General features: G+C 39.3%; 1 protein-coding gene across 3 annotated transcripts in view; it reads right to left on the bottom strand.

The window, feature by feature from the left end:
• MCF2L2 (MCF.2 cell line derived transforming sequence-like 2) overlaps window positions 1-27,144 on the bottom strand; it is a 127,606-nt gene that overhangs the window by 26,510 nt on the left and 73,952 nt on the right. For all 3 annotated transcript variants that reach the window (XM_090147519.1, XM_090147520.1, XM_090147521.1), the window contains exons 16-23: window positions 13,232-13,298; window positions 12,110-12,225; window positions 11,272-11,341; window positions 6,656-6,748; window positions 6,083-6,175; window positions 3,492-3,617; window positions 421-642; window positions 53-145 (exon numbers count right to left, since the gene is read on the bottom strand). In XM_090147519.1, the coding sequence (XP_090003645.1) occupies window positions 53-145; window positions 421-642; window positions 3,492-3,617; window positions 6,083-6,175; window positions 6,656-6,748; window positions 11,272-11,341; window positions 12,110-12,225; window positions 13,232-13,298 (880 nt within the window). The remainder of the gene's footprint in view (window positions 1-52; window positions 146-420; window positions 643-3,491; window positions 3,618-6,082; window positions 6,176-6,655; window positions 6,749-11,271; window positions 11,342-12,109; window positions 12,226-13,231; window positions 13,299-27,144) is intronic.

Raw genomic sequence — 27,144 nt, 5'->3', positions numbered from 1 at the left:
ATAATTCAATTCAAAGGAAGTATAGTCCTCAGAAATAAAGGATTGTTGTTACCTGAATGATATAGACTTCTTCTCTGCCATTATACCAGATCTCAAACTTCTTGTTATCTCCTTTTACATTTTCTGTGATGCCCACTGTGCTCATCTGTTTCAAAATAGAAAATTAGAAGCTGGACTTGGAAAAATGTAAGTGGTCTTTAAATTCAGTCTCCCCCAAGATGCATTTTTAAAAGGCTGTACTGAGTTGCAAAACTAAGGTTCACATCTGGAGTCACAGCACATATGACTGAGTCTGTCTCCAAATAAAAAATAAAACAGAAGCTTCTATTTACTCAGTTTTGCAAGATAACTCCAGGTCTCCTGTATTGTTAGAACAAAAAAATTGTTTCTTCCTCCTTTGCCATTACCACATTTTTTTACCTTTAATGAATTTTTAAAGCTGTATGAAGCTGTCTTCTCATGACCATCTGTGTTCTCCTCTCGTTTCTTGCAAAAAAGCAGCATCTTTGTGTAGAGAAAGAGGTGTCGCTGCATTGGTTTGAATCTTGCCAAGTCCTTCACCTTGTTGTGACCCTTCTTGTGGTCAGTCCACACATTGAAGGAACCTTGCATCAACAGCTTACCAAGCTCACTTACGTCCCCCTAGCAAGCAAGGAAAAGAGAGAACATACATTATGTCCAAACTTGGTTAATCACAGGCACAGAGCCCTCATCTAGGCAGAGGTGGAGCCCAGGCATCCCTTCTACCAGAGGGCAGACATGTTACATCTGCAAGTCCACCTATTCATATCTTGCTAAACCTGTGTGGTTTCTTCCTACTGTGTTTAACACACTGCTTTCCATGTCCATGATTCCCACTTTGCCTCCCAATTAATAGTTAGAGTCAGTACCATATTTACATCATATACATTAGCTGTCGCCTCCGATGACCACACAGGCAGCAAGCTTTTCTGACAAGAACTGGGTTTCAGTGCTCCTGACTCCAAGGCATTATGAAAAGCTAGTGAAGGCATGCAAGCAAATGCCTTGGCTCTAAAAGATTCTCTGTTCAGTTTCTTCTATGCTATGATCTTCTTATGTATTCATCCCTGAGCAAGAGTGATCTTGAAAGACACTTAGATGTCTGAAGACACAGACTGGTGCCTAGAGTTATGGAGGTATGTAATTCTCTCCCATTGCAAAGCAGCATTTTGTCAGTAGCTTCTCAGCTCACCATCTGAAGACTACGCAGTGCTGTACAGCCTTGGGCAAAGAGAGAGCAAATGCACCAGAGCTGCATAAAAGTATCTGAGGGAGAATGAAATTAAACAGGAAACAGACCTTTCTGAGTTAAAGACCTTACGTGAGGATCACTGATGGGGAAATACTTCAATGGATATAAATGACATTTGGCTCAGATTCCACCAACAAAACATTTACAGCTCAGTTCAGTACTAAAGAGTGTAATAATATGTGGATATGGTACATATCCAGAGCCAAACTGGCTGGCACTGTGAGTGCAGCTCACAGTATTACAGTGCTACAAAGTGTAGTAACATGTGCATATGGAGGACATGGCTACATCCACGTAGTAATGTGCTTCAAAGAGTAATGATGAGCATAATGATGCTAGTGGCAAGTTTAACTAGCAGTACTTTACATAATAATTTAGGGAATAAGTTCAGTTCATTATCAAAATACGTATTTTCAACATTGCTATGTTCTATTGATTATGAGGGCAGATGATGGTTCTGATTGGGAATGATTTCTTAAAGCACAGATTACAAATTGGTCTCCTTCTCACTCACTACTCTACCTTAGATCTAACTGCAAAATAAGGGTATGTTTAGGTACTGTTCTACTCCATATAGGCATGTTATTATGACTCTCATCCATTAGATGAATGGAGATGGCAGTTTGCAGCAAGACTTTGCAGAAGACTTTGAATATCAGCCTAAAACCTCTGGGCTGTGTCTTCAGTGTGGAGAGAACTATTTCTGATAACTTGTGCTAGTAGACTGTGATATTTTGTCCTACAGGAAGTTTGTTTAAGGTGAATGATTTTAACCTTATCTCAGATACAATTATTTGCTGTTAGAACAATACACTGGATGTCATGCTTATGGAAGATGGGAGATATGTATGAATGGCTAATGTACTGCCAATGGACAAACTATCCAGGCCACACTGTATATAAAAGTTAGACTGTTTGTAGGGAACATCTCAGAATGTTCCACTTTCCAAATCCTTTACTCTGCTTTTGTGTGGCTTGGCTGAAAACAAACAAAAAAACAAAACACCAACGTTAAACACGAGTCAACTCCTCAAGCCTGTATGTACACAGCTCCATGAAACAGAATTGCCTATGCAATTAGGAACATTCATCAGCTGCCACAAAACCTGCCTTTCCACTGGCACAGTATATGTCTCTGAAGGTGCTTTTGGCAAGTATTTCTACCATGTCTGCATGAGAAAGTCCACAAAAAGGGGTGTGGCTTTGTGAGCAATGGGAGGTGCTCATTTGGCCATCGCAGCTGAGCACCAGGGACAGGTGGAATGAGGAGAAGAATTTGTGTGTCTGTGATACATAGCTAAACACGCATTTAAATTTGTTTATAAAGTAATGCTGTCACAACAGGCATAGTTTCCTCAGCTATCAGATGGAGATGCATTTGAAAAAAAAGAGATAAATATAGAAATCAAAACTTCTAAAGCCTTTCTATCCTGCAAAATAAAGTTACCTCTTTCCACTCAGACACAGTACAGACCCCAGCACTTTTTCTGGAAGTCACATTCTGCACAGAATACTGTTTTCCTGGTGCTCAGGTTGTTACTCTGATATAATAATTCTTTGAACCATACATTTTTTCCTTTACTTTTTCATCCTATAGCTATTTCAAAATGGGCAATCACATCACCCTCAGGCCTCATTTCATCAGACATGCTTCTCCTTTATACGTCAGTCATTTCCACTTCTCACTGAAGGGTTCATGTTCTGTACTAGATCTTGTAAGTCATATGACTTCAGAGGAGCTACAGTAGATATATATATATATACATTCGTGGCCTTATTTGTACTGTAGCTGTTATTTCACATCTCAGATAATAAGTTTGCCAGTCACTGGGGTGGGTTTTATTACCCATTTTAAAGTGAATCCAAAGATTCTTCCCTAAGAGCAAAAGATTTGGAAATGCTTGAGTTGCACTGGGGTCACAGACAGTTTCAGCAGATTTCTTACGTTACATCACTCATTTTTGCTGCCCCTCACTTACAAATGAGTTTTGTCTGTGATTACTCATAAGGATTGCATTTGTCCCATTTCCTTCCTATATTCACCACCCACCCCCATGTATATTGGCAAGTCTTGATAACTACAACATGCCACTGAAGAGCATCCTTCAGGGTGACTTAGGCTCCTGCAAAGTATACCAGCCATGGGCACAGCATGATCCATGATGATAAAGAACACTGTATGAGTCAAGACAACAGTAAGGGCAACAACAAATAATACCTCGTATCCTGTGATTGCTATCTGGTGCATGGAGTCATTTACAGATTTGATGATATCAAGCACTGTGGCCAAGGCCTCTTCCAGTTCAGCAGTACCCTCTGAATTCTTGCTACATTTCAGCATTTCCTGATGATGATGAAACAATGATGAGAAAATTACTTGAAAATTTCTTATATCAGAAGCTAACATAACACAGTCCTCTCTGGAATTTGTACTGCATAGACAAAGTGGCATAAATATAGGATCAAATAAAAACAGGACATTCACCAGGATCGTCACTTAGGATGAATACTTTGAAATCTTCACATGTTCAAGTAATGTGGGTTTATTTAAGATGAGATAGGATCATTTTTACACAATTACAATCATCTTTCATATATCACAAAACTACTTCCATTTTATTTTATTTTTTTAACTTCATTCCTGCTAGAAAAGAAACTCAATCTTAGTATAATGATTTCTGGTATTACAGAATTCACAATTTTCCTGGAGAATTTGTTCCGATTTGTATCCCCACTACTGAACATATTGATTAATTTCTAGTCTGATCTTGTAAGGCTTGAGGTTCCAATCAAGAGGTCTTAGTAAGCTCTTACTACAAATCCTTCCCATCTCTTATTTTCTACACTTCTCCACTACAGATCTGCATTTGCTAATGTGAAAACCTTTTTTAAGGGATAGTCATTTTGAAGAATGATGTTGATACCTAGCAAAAAAAAAAAAATCATTAAACATTAAATTCTGCTTGAAATAAGGTCATTCCATCTTCCCATCTCCACATTAAAAACAAGACACAAAACCCTTGACAAGAACAGAAGTACGTGCCCAAAGCAAAGAAACTAAAAAAATCAAACCTCTTAAAGGATCAATTTCTGTGATTACTTCACACAGAGAGATCTTATTTACAGCCCCAAATATTTAAGCCAACACCTTACTTAGCCCAGTAGAGCTCCTTAAAGGGTTCTCTTATTTCTATATGTGTTATTTGCTTGAAAAGTTCTAGTTCTAATTATTTCCCTTGAACCAACAGTTACAACCTATGCAATTTATGAAAGATACAAAAATCTTCTGTTTTTAAATGGTATAAGCTGCCTTGCCTCTTGCATTTCTGCCTGTAGAGAAGGCTAGAATTTCACTCAGATGCGCAGATATATGTTGTTGTGTTTTCATTTTCTTTTTTACTTTATTTTGTACAAAGTAGTTCTTGGCAATGAGTATCCACTTAAGATCAGAATCAGACTCTATGTCCTTGCTAAAAGCATCTAGGGGAAAAATGTTTAATAGATACAAATCCACATATAGTTCATACAGTTGTGAGTAGACATGAATCTCAAAGCAGTTGGAAGATCCCAAACGGCAGGATTCTGTCCTCAAATACTGAGCTAACCAGGTCTTAGAGGCTAGAAACAGGATGCATTCTTATGTTACCTGTTGCACAGTTTCCAGTATGGATCCCTGCTCTCTGTATAGTGGGACTAGTGCTTTTTAACATTAGCTATACTGATTTGCAGCCCTCTGGTTTCTTAACTGTGACCCAGAGCCTCAAGGCACACCACTAAGGCACTTCTTTGTGACCAATTCTTCAGACTCCTGTTTTCCTACGCCTGTAAAAGCTCCTGCTACCAAAGATTTAGTGCACCATCTTCATAGATCTCATAATCCCTGACAAAATAAATGTTCTTGCCAATGTTTTGCTAAGTATAAAACTGGTCTGACCAGCCTCAACCCCAATAGCTGCAACCAGTTTTGCTTGAGAATTTTGCTCCTTGATCTTGTTATATTTACAGGCATTTTTCAAATTAAAAATATAATCTGGTTTACTCTTGCTCTTCTGAACACTTTGACATTTTCCTCTTCTCTCCCAGAACATTATCAAGAAATTGAACCAATTTTATTTCTGGATTAAGTTGATACATTTGTACTGGATTCAGTGAAGCTGCGTGCTTTTTAACAACCTCCTTCAATTTTTGGATTCTATAGTTATCCAGTAAGAGGTCACAAAACTACTGCAGAGGCGAATGACCATCCAGATCCTCACATAGCTTAAACTGGCCCAATTTGACCAGAATTTCAAGCACAGACCACTCATAGCTCCAACCAATCAAAAGGGAAGCTCCTATATTCATTCTGTAGAAAAACTGCAGACAATTTATTCTTAGTTGGGGCTTTAAATGTAGGAGTGGCTCCTTCTGAAAGGTTTGCGTCACAACTACGGTAAGTAGGTTCAGAGAGCTGAAAGAGTTCTTTTAACTGAGGATGGATGCCAGAGACAGGATAAAGAATATCAATTCCAGTTTTTAAACTGTAAAGCCACACTGAGCAAATAAAAACAATTTCAATTTCTGATTAAAGATAAATAAAACAATAAAATATTTGCTACATAAAATACTCTATTTTGTTTTCCCCCAGCAGTACTTATCCTGAAATAGTAGTCCTTTTTTGACTCTGTTGCTATTTTGCATTAAAAAGTATTTGCTGATGAAGTAAGAGATGATTTCCAGTCAGTCCTCCAGAAAATAATACTGATAAGCAATTTTATAAGTTAAACAAGCTATGCATTGGAATCCTTTGCATCATCATGAAAAAGTTACCTTTAATAGCAGCTGATACTTGGTGATTCTCTGGACTGGCTTTAAAAGATATGCATCTAGGGAGAGCTTATGATCCAATTTACGCTGACATTCCTGCAAGAGACAACAAAGAGGAAAAATATTGTTTCTTGAAACACAGGCAAGACACCAAGATCATTTTCATTTGGTAATCTAAAGGTTGGTATGTCTGTGAATTGTGAGAGAAATTTGCTCTGTCTGCATAGGATTTTCCAGGTTACTTATGTCACAATGAAAATATATCAAAACAGAGCTAATCAAAGGTTCAACTTAGTGTTGAAATCTGCATGCCCTACTCATGAGAATGTAATCATCTGGGGTTTGCAGAGAAGCCAGAAATTGTCTGGCTTGGCTGTAGCCTGCAGTTCCTCCTGTCCAGGAACTATTCTATCTATCTAATCTCCTATAGAGAGCACACTGACACATACTGAGCACCTGCCATCAGTATAAGAAGTACAAGAAAAATCTGCATTTTTCTGTAAATTTTCTAAAGCAGAGGAAGAAGGAAAACACGTTTTGATGGTCTCCCGTTGCTAGTCTGCAGTGTAATTCCACCTGAAAAAAGATGCTGTCTCCACACTGTCTCCACAGAGCTTCAGACCTTGGCTTGTTCTGACAGTATTTTTCATATATTTGGAGGTCCTCTTTCTGCAAGAAAAGGAGAGCTTAAAGTAATAAATAATCAATAGAGCATCTGCTATGAGTCACTTTTTCTTATCTTCCATCCCAACACATAGAAGTAATGAATTCATGGTCGTAAGTCTGTATGGAAAAATATACTGAAGCTACCAAACCTGCACTTTAATGTTGTGAAGTTACATAAACCAGAAAATGATGTTTTCTCACTTTTTGCACAAATCAAGCAGACACTAGACTAAAAGACACACAACCTAATTGCAAAACTCTTATCTTGCAGAGAGGGAAGAAGATTATTTGAAATCAATCAATCAATCAATCAATAAATAAGATTTTTATTAATGCTACTGGCACAGGCCAGTAAGTGATAATTTTGATGCTACAGCCCAGACAGGAAGAACCACCTAAACTCTGTCCTATCCAGCTTAGAAGCAGTAGATCCACCTGACCGGTCCTTTGACTAATCTCCAGGTGCTCCCACTTAAGTCCCTAACAAAATCTCATTGACCTCAGTGAAAACAAAGAGAATCTCAGTAAAAACCTGAAGAGATTTCAAGGTGTCTAGGCTATGTGGGTGGATACAGGCAGATGTTCCTCTGCCACTTTCTTAGCTCACTAACCACAAAGTTGCTCAGAAGCTCTACAGCCATGCCACTGCAGAGCAGTACCATACAGATTTCTGAGCAAGACTGCTTGTGTGTGAACAGTTTGGAGCCTTTCTGTCTGCACTTACCCAGGTGGACATGACTTTGGTGAATCAAAGACAGTGCCAAAAACATAGGAAGGGTATTTCTGGTTCACTCCTCTGTGCTTTCAGCACTGAACAGTGCCTGCCTACTCTTGGTACAGGGAAAACATTTTCTTTTGGATAGAGCTACTAGAAGAAACTGGTATCTGTCTTCCTCTATAGTCTCATGTTGGCATCACCTTGATGAATCAGATGAAAGCAGGGCTGTGCAACACCTCACTGTGTCAAGGATTATGCAATAAAAAAAGCTCCATCACTCTCTGTAGAACAGTAATGGTGCTGTTTCAAAAGAAGCATAGAGTTTTATTAATCTAAATAGGATTGTCTGCACATGTTGCCTTGGAGGGAAATTAGCAGGGAGTAAAATTCAGAAAAGTCAAATAATCAGAAAGTGTAATCAAGCATTAAAATTTGTTCCTGGCCCACAGAAATATAATTGGACTGGGCAAGAACAGAAACAGTGATGCTCAGAAGGGGAGGCAAAAGATGAGTATCTGTTTAATGTAAAGAAAAGATAAAATGATAAACAATTCATGAGAAACTTGCCACAGTGGAACTGTCCTACATCAACACAATTCACCACTGCACGTATCAGTGACACCAGCTCAGGCAGATCCAGCTTTAATTTTTATAATAGTGTAAGGAATAGAACGTTCCTGATAACATGATTACGCTCAGACTTTAAAACTGCAAGACATAATTAATTATCTAATTATTCAAATCCCAGTCTTAAACATTTAACACATTTCAGTTTCAATATTCAGAGTTTCCGACTTCCTGTTGGTACTTTCACACCATGCTCATCTTTCCTTCCCACAGTGATTTGCATGCTGAGAGCTTTGCAGGCTTTCACTCACAGTGTGGCACACATGCACGGTTTCAATTATCTTTTTTAGCTGCTGCTTTTATATATTTTTCCTTAAGATCAGAATATAGCTCTGCAAATCCAACTCTGAGATTTCTGGTCAGCTGCCTAAATGACCAATGTTAGTTCCTGACAAATCATTTTGTTTTTCTAATGTTTCAATATGAACAGGTAACTGGTAATTCACAGCAGATCACTTCTTCCAGGCATCTTATTTGGCATTTGTTTTATAAGCAGCGTGACTGACGCAGCTTTTGTTTCTTCTTGAGAATTCCTGCTTTGATTTGGTAAGCTTTCCTTCTTCCCAGACCCATATTTGGAAGATCAACCTAAAGTGTTCCTCTTGTTGCTGATATGGTGCTAAAGGTATAGCACTATACCAGCTTAAATAGGCATTTCTGTTCACATCTGATCTTTGAGCATCTGTTGCATCCTCTTCACAAAGAGCTTTAAGTAAGGTCAGGTGTCTTGGTGATAGTGAAGCCACCGTGTGCACAAAGTTGATCTAGTTTACATGCAGTTTGATTCACTTCATGATCATATCCTAACAAGGATGGGCAAAATGTAAGGGGGGATAAGGGTGTAGTTTCTGGCTCATCTTGCACCTGATTTTGCTGCTGTGTTCCAGAAGAGAAGCCTGAGAGGAGAAGTATACAGAAACTTCATGCGCTGCTGCTCCCATCCGGAGAGGATGGGGGGACCTGAGAAATAAACCTGAGAATAAGTGTTCATTTCTGTGGGATGGCTCCACTGGTGGAGGTGGGAGGGTGTGGGTGGACATGGCAGGGGAATGGCAGGCAGGGGATGGAGACTCAGCCAGGCACAAGGGCATCCCACTGCAGCTCTTGGAACACTTTCAAGCAGTTCTGGAAGGTGAAGTGTGATCAGACATGGTAATATTCTTCAGAAAGTATGAATCTAAAAATCAGTCTTTTTCAAATCATAGGCCCACCACGGTGTTGTGGCAGGAAGGTTACAGCAGTACAAGGGAAACACAGAAATGAATGTGCAACAAAGTGAGTTTCCTCCCAGAACTAAACATCTCCTTGAAGAGCATCTGTTTCAGTTTCCCCCGTGCTACAGTAAACACAGTCATAATTCACAGGGCAAGCCAGAAGCCTCTGCTCAGTGGGAAGATGCAAAAAGCTGCCAAATCATGGGGAACACAAACACACAACCGGGCTTTTGTTTGTGTCTCCTAAGGCAGTCCAACAGAAACAACAACTTTCTGGAGTTTATGTGGCTTCATCTAAAAACAGTACATGAGGGAAATTCCTGGAATCAAAGGTGCTACTGTGTGAGCAGAGACATTTCCAGAGACAGGTTTTTGCTTTGTTAGCGCGAAATTTGAAATAGTGAAAAAGCTAATACATGATTTAACTAATACATAGTTCAATTTCTTATTAGATATATTTGGTACTGTTTGACTAGTCCATGGAAGCTGTTAAGCAGAGGTGACGTAAGAACTGCTTTTCTTTCACTTGACACGTGACCCAAAGCTTTATTGCAGCTTATTTTATATTGGTGGAACAATGAGAACTGGCTCAGCAGCTGTTCTGACAGAGAGAGTCATAAGCTGCAAAACTGGAACACGGAATTTGATCTTTCTGCAGAATAATAGTATCAGTTTTGTATTATGAATTTCTCACTACCTTCCAAGTCCAGGGATATTTACAATATACAGACTATTCAGCGCTTCCTGGATTTCAATGGCCGGCATTCTTCAATGACCGTTTATCCTATTTTGCATAATGATTTCACCACAATATTTTCCTGCTCAGCATCTGAATCTTAGGTTAACAACATATTCCTTAGTAATGCCATTTACTCAGGCGCTAAGTATTGGCAGCTAAACAGAGAAGAGTTCAGCTGACTATAATCACATATGCACTGGTATGATGCCCTTCAGCATGACTTGTTGGTAAACCCTGTTTGTAAAGCCTGTTCTTTGGAAAAATTCATATTTCTCATTGAAATCTTAAAGTTGTGGCAGTGCTCAACACCTCTGAGAACTGGGGCATTTAGGTTTCATCCAAATACATCTGTATTCATACAGTTCCTTGTCAATAAAAATTAATCAGGAAAGCAGCAGCAACTCACAAATCAGGTTTTTCTGATTAGTGGGACCTCTGAATGAGTGCCAGACAAACAAGCACCTTTTGTTGGGTCACAGGAAACAGAGCTAACAGCCACACTAATGGGAGCATGGATAAGAGCTCTCAGAGGATGGAGCTGCAGAAATTAGGTACTGAAATCCACAGGAAGCAAAGATGCATGTGTCTGACCAAAGCCACCACTCTAAGGATTTGGGTTGTCTCATGTATTGATCTCACACTACTTTAAATAAACATCTAACCCCCACCACTTCATCCAAGTGGGGAGAATCTCTCTTGGTTTTTGAATAACATGAACAAGTAAAAGAATTGGTCTTGGAGTTACGGAGCTGGTAGAGATTCACCACACAAGGAAGGTGGTAGACTCTACTGAATCAGTTCTGGGGAAGTAAGTCTCCTGAATAGTGTAGAGAAAAGAGACAGAAGACAGAGATACGACATGCTATTTGCACTCAGAGCAATGTGCTGTTATATCATTTCTTGCTTATTTACAGCAGTGTGATGCCAGGTGTACATCAGATTCTGGGCATCATATCTTAATCTGATATGAAAGGTGACACTTTGATCTTTTTTTTTTTTTTTTTTTTTTTTCCGATCAGAGCTTAAAATACATTTGTAAAACACTGCTAACAGATCACTTCCTGCCAGTAAGCAGGCTCAGATTTCAAAATACACACTGGGAATATCTGCTTATATGAGTTTCCCTCATTCACATAAGCAATCAGAGTGAAAGGATAAAAGTTAATCTGTAAGTACTGTAGGATAAGAACATGGACATTCACACAAACTTAGATAAGGATTTGCTTACCCTTTTCAAAAAACATCGGGCAAGGAGCTCAGGATTTTCAATGCAATTTTCTAACTCTTTAAGGAAAATCCTGTGAAAAAGAAAGGAAAGCAAACAATAATGGAACATTCTGTTCACACATGCTAGCTTCCATGTAAATCTAGATTAAAGTCTGTGTTCCTATAGTGAAAGGATTCAATGTGGAACGTAACAATTCTGATACACAAAGAAATATATTATATATATTTAAGAAAACTGGAATGTGGTTCACAGCTAATTGCCTGAAACACCAATATTATCATGTCTTCATCTGCTCACAAGCATCTGATACATCTGGTTCTTCTGGCTGTTGAGATTTATTTTCAATATGTGGTCCAAACACCCACTTCCCATTTGGTTATGAGCATGTTTCAGAACAGCTAGAAAAGACAGAAAAGCTCTGTCAAATGCAGTTGTTTAATCAACAAGCAGTGAAAATATGGGTTGTATTCCATTTTTGCAGACACTGGAAGTCAATGCACTAGGCTTTTAGGAAAAGAAATACCAGGTTTGTGAAGTGACATTTATCAGACTACCAAGGAAGGACAAAAAAAATTTACCACTAGAGACATTCAAAATTAATAATGCCAAAGGAAGTCACTAGTGAATGCACAAAAGGGTATAATCTTTCACAAATATGATGAAATTGATGATCTCTGAGGAATTCTCCACACATGGGTTTTATAGGACACATACAGAGGCAAAGTAAGGATGACTTTTCCTGCCTGTGTACACATGGGTGTAACAAAGCACCCTGTAAAAAGGCAGTAGAAGCGTCAGCAACAGCAAGGGCTCAGGACAACCAGCAATTCACACATGCCTGTTGTGGAATTCATAGATTTCTGGGAGGTTCCCAAATAGAATATCCTTCTTGTTCTGGAGCACTGATGGAATCAGATGTAATAAACTTGGATTGTCCATTTCTGAAGCATAGCCCTGCAGAGGAGAGTGAAAAATAAAACCAGGTTATTTTTACCAGGGAAAAAATAGTGTATCTGAGTCACTAAAAAGCCCCAAAGTATGTGTGCTTTTTTTCTCAGCAGAGCATACAACAGCTTCTCCCTGTGCCAGTTTCTTTGTTGCTTAATGACTTTCTGATGCTTTTAATTTTCTCCAGAGCTATTACACCTGATAGCTGTGCAAACACATTCTTAACCGCAAGTGGACAGATTATGGGATCAACAGAAAAGATTAAATCATGTTCCTACTAGTCAAAAGGGATGGAAACTGCTAAGTTTGATAGACACTTGACTCTCTGCTACACTGCTTCATTGCAAAAAGGTTAATTTGGATTTATTTGCTGGACTGTGGTATTTTACATGATTATTTGGTTGTTTCTCATAGAAGCTCAGTTGTATTTCTTGCATGCACATTTTTGAGAGAAGAACATTCTGAGTGTAGATTTTAAAGTCAGAATAATACATCAGTCATCAGAGCTGTCAGCTCCCACATCAAATTGGATGAAGAAGCAACGACATAGTTGCAAAAAGATACCAGTCAGTCCTTCAGATCCCACACAAATACACACAAGACTGAGCCAGTGTTGCGATACTGCATGGCCTACCTTCATCTCAATCATGTTCCAAACATACATTCAGAGAAACTTAGATCCTGACCCCCTGGAAAACAAGGATGCTGTTTCTAAAGCTTACTGATGATGTGAAAAGGGCCATTACTAACTATTTCTCCGACCATAACTTTGAAAACGATGCTACTTTCATCATTCTGTGGGCTGGAGTAAGAGAAGGTGCCTCAGGCCCTGAGGTAAGATGTTCAAAACATCCCTTTATTTTCCATCTCTGAGGCTGAGCAATCTTGTTGACAGAGAACCCGTGTTCTCTGAACACAAAGTGGGAGGTGAGAGTGCTCAGCCCACGAAGGATGTGCAACACCAGTGATGACTTAGAGGTTAAGCATCAGAAGAATTTATAGATTTTCTTACCTCTATTATGCTTTGAAGTTCTTCCACATAAACGCGTTCGGTTTCTATCAGCTCATTGATTATGTGGCTAAAAGAGAAGAAATATGGAGTGCTGTAATATTGTATCTTGTTGATAAGCTTAGACAGCCTAAATATCTTTTGGTCTATTACTTTTTCAGTTCTTTTTAAACTTCACCTTGGTTGTTATTGCCATTTTTATATCTGTACACCTGAATTAAGCTTAAAAATGCTCCACAAAGCAAAAAGGATTTCTTCTCCTAACAATCAATAATAAGAGCCAATAAAAAAGAATTATGTTTCCCAAGAGTCTGTTACATTTCCCAAGGCTATGTTCCGTGTATGTTTTGCTTTCCTTTATAAAACAAAATTGCAGATTGGTCCTGCAAAAGCGAGCAACCAGTGTCAGAAATCTGACACACAACATTTTTAGAGCAAAAATGTTACTATAATCAGGACTTCATAGCAATCTTGCCATAATGCTTTAAGTCAAGACAAAACCATAGAGTGCCTAGCAGAGGGTAGAGAAATGTGTCAGGGCTGTATGCTGCCCACATTGCTCTCATTTGTTTAACCCCCACATTGATCGTAAATTGAGATATTTATAAACAGTAAAGTCACATCTAGCAATAGAGGCAAAAAGATACCACTTAGTGGCTACGTAATATTATTGCACTCCGTGACACCAGTGCAAGGGGATGTCTGTTGGTCTCTAACTCATATAAAAGCTCTGTAGATATTTCCCTGAATTTGCATATGTTTTGGGGCTTCAAAATGTATTTGGGGTATGCTTGAAGTACCACATTACTCTTCACGAGATAGATAATTTGTTGCTCTAATGCATCTTTTGGAGAAGTGCATAGTTAGTGGTCTAAGGGCCATTTGTTCATAAAATAATTTTACAAACATTAGCACTTGCTTTTATAACTGACCCAAAACAAATAAAACTGTTCTGGGTAAATGTGCCTTTCCTTTTAACAGCTACTGCAGTTGACCGCATCGTCCAGATGCAAAGGGGCAAGCAGGTTGCTGCTGTTCCAGCATCACTTGCAGGCCTGAGAAGAAATCCTAAGCACAATTCATAATATGTTTCTAGAGCCACAGAGTGAAAGGATGGCTGTCAATCAGAACTAACATGGGGTTTATTTAGCATTCCAAACGTGCATTTCCAGAGAGCTACTTTTGCTTTGTCTTTTTCTTTCTTTCTTTCTTTATTCTTTATTCATTCTTACTTTCTTTCTTTCTTTCTTCTTTATTCTTTCTTTCTTTCTTTCTTTCTTTCTTTCTTTCTTTCTTTCTTTCTTTCTTTCTTTCTTTCTTTCTCTCTTTCTTTCTCTCTTTCTTTCTCTCTCTCTTTCTCTCTTTCTTTCCCTCTTTCTTTCTCTCTTTCTTTCTTTCTTTCTTTCTTTCTTTCTTTCTTTCTTTCTTTCTTTCTTTCTTTCTTTCTTTCTTTCTTTTTTAAGGAACAGAGCAGGTGTAACAAAACCATCAGATAAACTTTCTGTTTCTAAGCCTTAAACTAATCTTCAAGTTATTCTTACTGTAGGAAGACGCATATTTACCTGCAAACAAAGCAGATTTCTGTATGCTCTCTGTTCTGTTATCGAACAGATTGCACAAGGACTGACTCCAAACCCAACCCAGCATTTAGCTAATAATTATACCTGAAAAATAAATTATTGACCCATAGGCTTCCTGGTGACCGTGTCATAAACAAACAATCGCATGCTTCCTCTCAGCAGTAACCCAGTAAACAAAACAAAGGCCTTTAGACTTTTATTACCCACCTTTCTGTGAATCTTTTCTGATTCCTATTTCAACGTACAGTTGCATTTTTCACTCCCAACTGTTAGCAGTCTGTTTTGTTTTTGTTTTTGTTTTAATTAGTTTTTACTAATCCTAGTAATATGGGGAAAGAAGTCTCCGCTCAGGACATCATAAAAGCTCACATCTTAAGAATATTTGATTAGAGGTAGTTCTGTGGAACTCCTACAATATTGCCATAGTAGTTATGGTGTTCTCCTAAAAGTTAACATCATTTTTTAAGATTTGATTTTATTAACTTAATTCTATAAGTAGATTTATACTAAGTGAATGTTTAAGCTTTTTAAGTGTCATAAAAACTCATTTAACTTATCCTTTCCCTCCTTCTTGAGGTGTTCTCAGCCATTTTATATCCCAGTTTCAGTGACACTGAGGCAGAGAAAATCGTGATGTATTCTTTAGCAGCTCCTGCTTGGAGCCCATATCTCCAAACTACAAGTCTTCTGTACATAAAAGATAATTATTTTTTCAATATTTCCATCCAAATAGCTGGATCTGCTCTGACAGTGGCTCTCGTTGCTGTTTTATTTTTTCTTCCTCTACAACTGTACTCTTACCCGACCATAGTTTTATCCATGTTAAAAAAAGTGAATATTGATTGTTGGTCTGGCATTCTAGTTATCTATAACATCGTGTCATCCTACTATTATTCTGAAAGCCTTATTCTGGATTTCTCCAGCAGCACTGTCACCAGTCAAACAAGCAATGACAAACTCAGTTTGTGTAGCGTAGAGGACAGGACCCAGAAATGGGTCCCAGTGCAGTGATTGGCAATGGGAGAAGCTAAAAACCTAGGAAGGGAGGGTGTAGAGTGGTACAGGGACAGGGTTGGTGCAACAGCAGGCTTCAGGAGCACTCAGCACCCATCTGAAAGCAGCCTTGTGTAGCTCCAGTTCTCACAGCCAAATAATACCCACAGCAGCACAGTCTCAAACATTAAATGTTGTTGCACTTAGCTACAGGAATTGCTCTGACACCAAACTGTTATCAGTGTACAGCTGTGCATTGAGGTAAGGGACTTCCACAGACCCTGGAATTGCTCTAACACTGTGTACAATCAGGAAATTAAAGAGCGACACAAGTGAGCTTTGCTGCTGTGGGGGAAATAATTCATGGGCTATGAATGTGATACTTTGGCCTGCGTGAGCATGCTGACTTGCTAAATGATGAAGTAGAGTATGTGCCATGTGGCACAAGGGGCTTAATGGTGCTTGGGATAATTTAGCAGTCTAAAAAACTGGTAGTGACATCCCCTGGCCTGCATCAAGCCACGAGGAGTGATTTGTGAAATGTTCACTGTCTCTTCAAGGCCATCATGGGACAGCAAGGGTAACTCAGCAAGCACCTGCTGTAGGGGTATCATGTGTAAGGAAAATATGATGCAGCAGCTGACAGCACTATTGTCACACACAGTTCCTTCAGCTCCGTTTTTTCATTGTATGGTCTCAACAAATATGATCAGGTTAGAATTAATTCCTAACCAGCTGCACTGTAAATCCTGTATTACATTGTTCAATATTTGAACAAAGCAAATGTAAACACGCGCTGTTTCTAGACACACAGGAACAGGCTGCCCAGAGAGGTTGTGGAGTGTCCTTCCATGGAGATATTCAAGCCTTGTCTGGACACCGACCTGTGCAACCTATCGTAGAGTACCTGCTTTAGCATGGGGGTTGGACTTGATGATCTCTTGAAGTCCCTTCCAACCCCAGCAATTTTATGATTCTGTGATTCTGTAATGCAGGACACTGAACTATTGATAAGAATTTAAAGACAAATGCAGCTATTGTATTGTCTTTCTCACTGATGAGAAAGTGCATGCACAAGCATTTACCTCAGTCTCTCTGTCAATAATCAGAAATTAAATGAAAATTAAACTGCTGAAGGAATGAGATAGAGTACCAAAAAAATGAAGAATATAAGCTAATCAGTGGCAGATCAGAGATACAGGCCCATGCTTTTAAACGTAGCTCTTTCCAAAATCAATGAAAAGCAAAAAGTTTGCCAAAATTTCATTCAGTTTCCTTCCTTTTTTTTTCCCCCTACATTTCAGTACAAATTTTCACGCAGACTTCTACCAGTTTCCAAGGGCTTTTTTCCAACCTGCAGTGCTGCCACACACAGAGTTCACATGCTTCAGTCAACAGACCCTTGGAGGTAGCAGCAGATGCAGTATGATACATCCCATCTGCTTTTGCATTTGCCTTCTGCATCAGAGAGAAACAGAAAAGCAGGAGATAGAGCAAGAACAGAACACTTGAAATCGCGTTCTTTGTTCTAAGGGACTCTTCATGGTGTGGTCAGTACGAGAACTTGCATGTGACACACAGGTTTGCTGCAGCTGGCTGCCTCAAAGGTAATCTCAGAAAGCAGCTAGCAGCCTCAGGACTCAGCTTTGCCATTACAGGTAAGACCTAAAAACTCCCCTCAGTGACCCAAAGCGGAGAAAAAACAGGAGCAACTTGGGCACGTGGGGCGAGGGGTTAGACCTTCCACATCCACTGTTCCTTCATTTCAAAGACAGTCACAAACATGAGGTGCATCAGCCCAAACCCAACAAAACTCTGAGCTGGCCGAAGCTCCTGGGCAGCTCTCAGATGAATTGCTCCTCACCAGAATGCTTTCCAAGTGAACAAGTCGTTTGAGCACAGATGGTGAAGGCATTTAATCTGAAGGTCTGAGGTTTGCATGGCCTCAACTGATTTTAGCCAAGGTCATAACCGAACCCCTGAAACTGAGGTAAATGCTGGTATTAATTAGCAGCCCTCAATTCCAGTGGGGCATTTCTGTATCAGTTCCTGTCTGTGCTGACATTTAGACCAAATGCAGCTATTTATATTGCTCTGGCCTGTGCAAATAGCAACTAGCAACATTGCTAACCAAGTATAAACTAATCCTAACAGGCTTCTCCTGCACTGCGCTGCCTTGTTGGAATAGAACTGTGGCAATAGGTGTTGAGCTGGCTCATGGAAACTAAGAACATATTACTAAGAAGGTCCTTATCACACAGAAGACACACATCAGCCCATGGTATATTTGCAACTCCCTTCATTCTTCATTAACATGAAAAGCAAAAGGGAAAGTAATTGACGAGCTCGTCCGGCTCCCTGGGTCTGTCATGTCATTGGGCAGCTCTGTCTCAGTCATTCTGGTAAGAGCAGTGTCAGGTGGTTGCTCTGCTATGTGCTACATTTAAAAAAAAACACTCTAATACGATGAAGCCCTAAGCAGAAATAGCATCTGGAGCCTACCACAATCTATTAATATCTGCTCTGGCAAAACCTCAATTACTTTTTGCTCATACAGTTACTGTTTGTGCATCCTGCTCAGATGGCAGCATAAAACTGGTTCAGGATTTCTGTTTCCATAACCATGTTTCTTTACTAACAAAATCATTGGCTCACTTTCATTCATAAAACTTACTTCTATGCAAAGATTCGCTATCACAAGGAGTCTTTTCCCAGAAGTGGAGTTGGTGCCATCAAACAGAATTACAGCAGCGAGTTTGTTGGTGGAAAAATATATAAATCCTCAGTGTCTCTCCACAATTATTATGCAACAGAAAATCAGACTGCGTGGCTGATGTAGAGCCAACAGAACTGGCACTCGTGCACAGGTGTTCCATATCTGTCTGCAATATCTCCATATCTTCCATGCAAAAATGCATGGAAAGAGGATGAAAAGCTAATGCATGTCTGAGATGGACATCATCAGCTCAAAGTTTTGTATATTACAGCAGAATACTAGAATCTATGTATGTAAGAGCAAAGCGTCCAGCACAATCCAGTAGAATCTGGACAAATTAATGTATCAAATTAATGAAAATAAAATAAACATATTATAAATCTATCTGGTTTATAGAGATCTAGTTAAATTGAAAATAGTAGCTTTTTAAATGTCTGGGGGCTCAAAAGTATCAGAAGGGACCAAATGGAAATGCATGCAGTGCCACGGGTACATACTCTGAGACCAAATGTCAGCACAGGACAGAGCTAGACAGAAGAGAAGTGAGACCAAAAAATGTCCTGGCTTGCAAAAATAGGCAGAGTAGTAAGGAACATTTTGGCCCAGTACCCTGGCCAGTCTTAATTGTTGTTGGATTTCTATATTTGAATTTGAATGAAATATAACAAAATCATAATTTTTGCAAATATATCTATTTGGATGTAATATATGGGAAAGGTGTTGTTACAGTGGAAAGAGAATCAGCAATAATTAGCATTATTAGTTTTCAACTAGAAATTGCTATTAGAAATTCTGACTGATCTAATCTGAAAATATCAAAATGATGTCTGCATGATGGAATCAAAAGAAATCATAGCATGTAAAGTAATCCATGGAGGAAATTTCCAGTCTACTTACATAATTGCTCTCAAGAGGATTTTTTTTCTTTTTTTTTCTTTTTCTTTTTTTTTTTTTAATTTCTCATAGTGCTAAGTGTACCTTTTCCAGTTGAAAAGTACTTTCAGATGAGATTATGCAATAGTTCAAGTGAAACTTGACTGCTGGTCAGTTGCAGCACTCTACCCCCTAAAGTGAAGCAAAAGATTGTTCTGGACGTAAGAACATTTGTTTGAATTGAAACCCGTATTTGTTATTTGATAGAGAAACCCTTTCTGATTTCTTTGACACACACGCTCTCATCTGAAAATGAGTGACCTTTACTGAAGATCTTGTATTTGCCTGCGTCAGTGATTCTATTCCACCGCAAGAGGAAGTCAAATGCTTAAGCTGTTAAAGAAGTTGCTCAGAGTAGGAGGACTGCATTTTTGTTAGAAATATACTTTACCTCTGAGGTCACCATATATATATATATATATACTTTGTTTCTTCTGAAATACTCTGATCTCTTTGCACATAAGACAGTGTCCCACATTCGTTGTTCCCAAAACAAATGACCTCGGGGAAATATTTTTATATATCTTAATTAGTTGACCTACATTATAGGAACCAGAACACTGTTGTTAACAGAAAGGCAAATTAATTAAATAACCTACAGAAATGAATAGTATGAACAGAGGACTGAAAGTCACGCAAGAGCTGTCTCTCATTGCAGCTGTGCATCTACACTGAATGATGCAGCTCTGCACAGAAATGTGAGCTAGCTTTAGGAAATGTGGGTGCTGCAGACTGGTCATTGCTATGGGCCAAAATAACAACCAGCTAATCAGGACAAGCACATACAGTCACAGATAGTATTTACAAGACAAGACTTCTAACATACAGCACTGCAGATCTGGTGAGCCCTTCTGCTGTGGGAGATGCGCACAGTCCTGTTTCTTGGAAGCCACTTCTTTCACAGTTGTTTTTCCTTACATGTTTGAAACAGAGCAGGCAAGAGAGAGCTGGAAATTGAATGGTTTCTGACTTCTGCAAAAACTATTCAACAGGCTGTGTTTATAGTCAACCTGATGTCTAAAATGGAAACTGTCTACATGCAACATATTTTTTCCATTCCTTTGCAGACAAGATATAGCGATATCCAAATACCAATCGACCTCTTTAGGTGAGAAATCTGATAAAACTGACAGCGGTGTGAACTTTCCCTCACAGAGTGGTAAACTGTGACACTTGGAAAAGGACTGTCTTAACAAAAGCAAAACTTAAGACAGTCACGAACCACAAAACATTCAAATAGATACGACCAAAAAATAAAATACAGAAGTAGGTTCAAGAAAGCTTCATGGGAACCATTTATACTGAGAATTCATGTTCACCACTGTATCCTGAAGGGCCTGCTGCTACAGGAAGAGAGCCTCGGTGACTGTGATTCCTCAGCAGAACTGCCCAACAGCTTTGTTCTGCAACACTTTGGAGTGCCATTTAGGTAAAGGAGGAATTAGCATTGTTATTAAAATGAATGTGGTTGATTTTACAGACAGTCCTGAATTTATGTTGGAGAAGGGCAGACCAGAGCAGTGCATGTTGCACTTGGAATGGAGGTGATGGATTTGATGAAGATTACTGGTTCTTATATGCATTTATATTTCAGTCTGAGATGCAACCCTACGCAAACGCCATCCCACAGAATCTGCTTCTCTCTGGAACAGGACACAGCACTGTGCCAGACTTAAATTCCATGCCCAAAGACCTCTTGAATAGAGAGATATCTTAAAAGATCTTGGTAAATGTCTTGAATACTCCCTGATTTTTAATGTCTCCAAGAATCTGTATTCTGAGGGATTTGGGAGAAATAAACTATGCCTTTGTTACCTGAAAATTAAGAATGAAAGACAGAAGATCCTGAACAGCTAAAATGGAGTTTATGGGAGAGCTGGAACGTGTATTCTAGTTTAGTTAATGTTTTTGGCACATGTACATCAGTACGTAAATTGTGAACTGCTATAGCTGAGAAGCAAGCACATCCTTTTTCTGTCATGTTTTCTCTATGGCAGTAAGTTGGGGCAGAGGCAGGAATCAGAGCAGCTGCAGCTACCTCACTCCAACCAGCAGCGATAGGGAATCAGCTCTTGGCAACTGCCAAGTACAAATCTGGTCTACCACACCTCTTAAACTTTTTTGGAGAACTGTGGGTTGGATTCCTCATGGAGAAGGTGGTTGAAAGGGCCACTTTACAGTCTCACAATTGTAGACTGCATGAAATGGAAGGATGCTACCCAGTGTTTATCCTGTTTGTTCATTTTTCCTAAACAGCTGTTAATGACCAATATCCAAGATAAAACAATGAGAAAGACAGGTAAACAGGTTCATCCAGGACTGCCATTCTGCGTTTTTCCTGTGGAAGAATGGGAGGCTTGGTTTATCAGAGGTCCTAGGTCTTGCATATGTGAGAAATCTCGAAGTACTCCACCACTTCAGTGTTTGTGGTAAGAATTGGGGCTGAGTACAATTGCAATGGTGATAAGAGCATGCCACACCAGGAAGGGCTGCTAGAGAGTTATGAGCTCTCAGTGTCTTCTACCCACACAGTAATTCTGGCCTGTAGTGGGAATCAGCATGGACCAACAGAACCAATGCATTTTAACCAACAAAAGCATTTTTACTGACACATTATTCAGCTTTAACTCGAGTCACTGCCATGCAGGAAAGATTGCCCATACCAGTTGGTCTAACATGTCTATTGGCCAGGGAACAGAATATGAAGACAGGTTTGCAATAACTAGAAATGCAAATGAAACATCAGTGCCTTCAAACTAGAGGTGATGGAGATAGACCAGCAAGAGTGTATCAAATGATCTGGATACACAGGAACGTTAGAGAGTTTGCAGAGGATCTGCTTGGCAGACAGGTGATACTATATAAAACAGTTCCTGTGTAGGCCCATATGAGGAAAGAAGAAGCCTGTTGTATGAAAAATACATGTGAATTTTCAAAAATAAATGTGTCACAAATCTTTGAAACTCGGTTTTTATATTCTCAGTTAATGAGCAGTTCCTTAAGTGCAGGAAGTAAAGTCAGCAGTGATTTACTGAACAGTGCACCCAATAAATCTCTGCTTCTTTGCATCACCAGCTACACAGTGATACTCTGCTGCTGTTCTGCAAACCAGGCAATTATTTAGATCAGTGTAGTGTGTGTGCAAGTCATCATCACCATGATTAGGCAACATGACATATGCTTTGTGCTACCATAAATGACAATGTGAAGTGCTCAGCATGAATGCTCCTTTATGAGCTTACTGATATACAGGAGCTGTGTACTGTTAACTTCAGATCGGTTTAAAAGCAATTTCATTAGAACTGATGTGAACACGCAGGGATAGATTGGTGTGCTTTGGCAGATTTGTCTGGAGAATTTAAAAACAACTCTGCCTCCAGCTAATTGTTGTTCCCCCGAGAGGTGTGCAACTGAGTTCAGAAACCTCCTCTCCCAGGAAGAGTGAACCTTGCCAGCCTTGAACCTCAAAGTAAGTCGCTGCTAACTCCACTGAATCACTGTGTTAAACAGCCAATGATAAGTGCTGATGAAGAGCTGCTAAAAATCATATAATCTAACATTGTAATCTACTGTAAAAGTTTTAATAAACCCATATTGCTGCTAGAAGTAGAGTTGCGTAAAAATCAATCCATGGCACTTCTTCAGACAAGACCCGTGCAGCCTTAGGCCACCACAAAGCAGCAGTTATGTGCACACACTCTACAAGCCCTGAGATGGATCTGGGATGGAGGACAGTATCTTCAATTCTCCCAGAGTCCTGGATAGACATAGCAAGCAGCCAGCCAACAGATGATGCAGACTGCCTGTGACATGGGGCAAGGCAGAAGCTACCTGTGATTCCAGTCTTCCCATGTGCCTGAAACAAACCCAGCATCAGTACGTGCATGTGGCCAGCTTCATTCCAGGAGCTTGCTGGCAGCAGAGCAACTGCACAGAAAACAAGTTGAGGAATTCTAGGAATTTCTGAAGAGTATTAAAATAACCTTAGTATCTAATAGCAAGCAGGTATGGGAGGTAATAGCAGAAGTAATTGCTTATCTTTCTTTGATAATTGTTTAAGTGCAAATTTTGTAAGAAAGCATGTGAATGTTGAGACTGATTATTCCAGCTTTTCTCTGCCTTCCAGATTCAAGAGCAAGGATGCAAGGACTTCGGAATGCCTCCAGAACATTTAGTAAGCCCCTGTATTGTAACAACAAGATATTTTTTTCCTTCTGTTCATAATAATTTTCCCAGTTCTCAGAAATATTTGGATCTGTACTAGGAATGTGTCTCCTCTTGCTATTCTACAGACATTTCTATCAGCAGCAAGATCTCCCTACATGGCAGCACACACTTCACTTCAAAGATCTTCCCAACCCGTTAGGCAGTAATTAGAGTTGTAAGTGTTGGAGCCAATCTGCCTGACAGGGAAACTTCTCTGAAAACAAAGATTCTGTGAAAGTTGAAAGAGATGATGGTGGACAAGCAATGGCTAGCGGCTTCTTGAAATTTCTCCCGCTGACTCCTCTTTCATTAAGTCTGGTTATAGAAAACAGTTCTCTGTTTCTAACAAGAAAGTAAAAAACACCATTTCTCTTAAGTTCCAAGCTCATCTCCTCTACCAGTTGGAAGCTTTCATGAGTCTGGAAATTAGACTGAGGAGAAATGCTGTTGGGATTCTACGGTTAATGTGTCACAGTCACTTACCAAGATCTCCTTAGTTAGAATATATGATACTGTGAAATGTGTTACATCATGCACTTAGACACTATAGGGAAGCCTTTGCAATGGATCTTACTCATTCCATATGAAAGAGGAAACACATTCATCTCTGACTCCTGTGGAGGCTCCACATCAATAAAATCTTACTTCCTCTTTCCTGCCATATGCAGCTCTGAAGACTACAGCAAGCACTTGAACACCAAAGCTTTTAGCAGCATTCCCCGAGCTATTGCTATCTTTTACATCAGTCCACTCCTAAATCTAGCAATTCCCAGACCTAACGGCCATCCAACTTCACTATTGCTGATTTAGAATAGGACTCTGGCACAGTATCCTCATTCTGAAAAAAGCTTCTAATTCTTTACTCAGGGCAGAAGCACTGTCTTGTTCTACCAACGCAATCCAACAATTCCATGACACACTTAGCCATTTCCATGTACAGAGTCATGCGCACTGATTAATGAAGCTCCCCAGTCCTTGTTAGATCAATAACATTACGAGTGTGCCTGACCCAGGTTTTACAATGCATGAAATTTAAAGAAATCTTAAATTTAAATCATGTTCAAATCTGCAGTTGGAAACTGTCATTTGAGGTACAAACACTAAGGCAGAGGCCCACAGGTTGCATCCTGCAGGATCTGGGTTTGCAAAGGTGCTTGGACAGCTGGCTGCTGGCATGCTCCACAGATGCATATAAAGCACTATTTATATGTATGGTCAGAAGATGAACGATGAGTTTGGACTTTGTATGTACTTGGATATCATTTTGCATATATAGAGAGCAGAGCTGATTGCAGAGCTCTCCCAGGTTGTTGAAGTTGATTCTTTTTCATTTAAGTCCTATAAACGCTACCTCAAATTGCAAACCCCACAGCTGGTCATTCACCAAGTTAATTCATATGTCATGCTATTCCTGCTTACAGCCTAAGCTCAGAGTCACACAAACATGAAATCCTAGGTCCAGACTGTACGCTGGGCTTCACTAGATAACACAGTGGGACACACAGCTGCACTTTGGACATTCTAGTCCATCCCATGGAATGGGTCTACATGACGAAGGTGGCAGCAGCTGGACCTGAGGCATGTATCACAATGACTATGCACAGAACCATTGAGTGACAGCCTCCAATCCCAACCTCCTGCTAAAACTTTTTTAACACTTAAGCAGGCTCCTGTGTTCATTTGTATTTTCTAGACAAGAATGGTCGAAGGGAATTCTTCCCATCTTCCTCGCTCACTGGGAAAGAGCTAAAAGTATATTGTTCAAACCAACAGCAGGAAACAGTAACAGCAGAGCAACACAACACAGATCTGCAGAAATCTCCCTTCTACAAGCCCACTAATATCTGTGAATATCTGTATTCCTTTAAGCCTTATCAACTCACTATATATGTGAAATGGGGGCTGCAGTCTCAACTAGAACTGATAAACATATAAGGAAATGTTCAGTCTAAAATTCTGTTCCTGTAAAGCAGTAAAGCCCTTTGTACTCTAAACACTTATGAAGACTGGAGCTGGTAGCAGTGCACGAGTGTGATTAACAAACACGGTAGGTACTTTCTGGAAAAAAATATCTGTGAAGTGGTTTTTAGACTAACGTTTGATAGCTCTGTTCCCTACCTCAGCAGTTTAAATACACATCCTGTTATGCATCTCTTTAAGGGATGAGGCCAATATGAACAAGATACGGTAAGGGTGGGATGTTAAAGATTTAATATGTCATTAAGGGTGATGTTCTAAAAAAACCAAACTCCCTTAATAACATTATAGGAGAAAGGGAGAGGTCAAGCTGCCTGTCAGTGGGTAACATGGCAAAACAGGAAAAAGCAGGAGAGAATGCAAGTACATTTTTGTTATTATTACTAGAAAATGAAACATGAAGTGACTCACACCCCCACTGTAATTTCAGGCCAGAAGCAGGCTGAAATCTGCTCATTTCACTGACAGAAAGATCTCTTCTGAATTGTTGAAAATTCAGAAAAAAACAGGTTGGGAAATTAGTGGGCAGAAATAAAAGGGTGTTAATCCTTTGAGCGGATGTCACTTTCCAAGAGAAAAGTGGACATAATTTTAAGACAAACTCAGTAATGGCAAACAGAGTCCATATATGGCACTTACTGGAAATATTCTCTTTTGTTCTTTACTTTAAATACCTGACTTTGCTTGCTATAGACCTCATTTTACCAAGCTTGCACTATGTCTGAATCATACTCCCCTATGCACACAACTTAAACTTAAAAGGTATATCACTACTTTCCCAATTGTGAAAATGTGATTCCTTGAAGCTGCGTTTTCTGAAAACTGTGCTACTGAGACACTGACAATGCAGAAATGTTTGGGCTTTGATTTTAAATGTCTTTGGAACATTTGACTTTGGAAAAATCTGAGCTGAGTTAGTTTGGCAACCTGACCTCATGCATATCAAAAACATTAAGTTTAAATGGAGTGTTTGTAGTAATATTTGTTGAAGAACAAATAAGTCATGCTTGTTTTTAATTATTATTATTAATTGTGGAAGAAAGAATCCAGCTGCTTTTTTATTTTTCCCTCTGGTTTACCAAATTCAGCCGAAAATGAAAACAGGAAAAACTGGTAATACCAAACAAAGAATCGTTAACTTAGAGGTTCTTAAACTTCTCTCGTTGAGAATATTTCATTTGGAAAGGGACCGTTTCATCGCTGAATGTGTGAGAAGGATGACATATAAAGAGAATAATAAGGGATAAACCTATGAAGTAACGTTTATGAACTAGAGAAAAATTAGTAACTATCGTTCTGGTAAGAAAAATGGATGATGTTTTGTTTTTAAGGCTATCTACACTGTTATTCAAACACTGCTTAGACAGCACGCCAAATTCATACAACCATCTACAAACCCTCCCTGCTAGGGCAAACCATCAATTGCAACGAAGTTCATTTTGTCTTAGGGCAGAATTCAAGAGATGAAGAGAAATCTGCTAAGGCCTATGAAGCGTTTGGTCACACTGAGA

The sequence above is a fragment of the Phasianus colchicus genome, chromosome 10 (genome assembly GCF_987193195.1).
Source record: "Phasianus colchicus chromosome 10, bPhaCol1.hap1.1, whole genome shotgun sequence".
Classification (NCBI taxonomy): Eukaryota; Metazoa; Chordata; class Aves; order Galliformes; family Phasianidae; genus Phasianus; species Phasianus colchicus.
The sequence above is the reverse complement of the archived record's forward strand: the minus strand, read 5'-3'. Positions and strand labels throughout refer to the sequence as shown.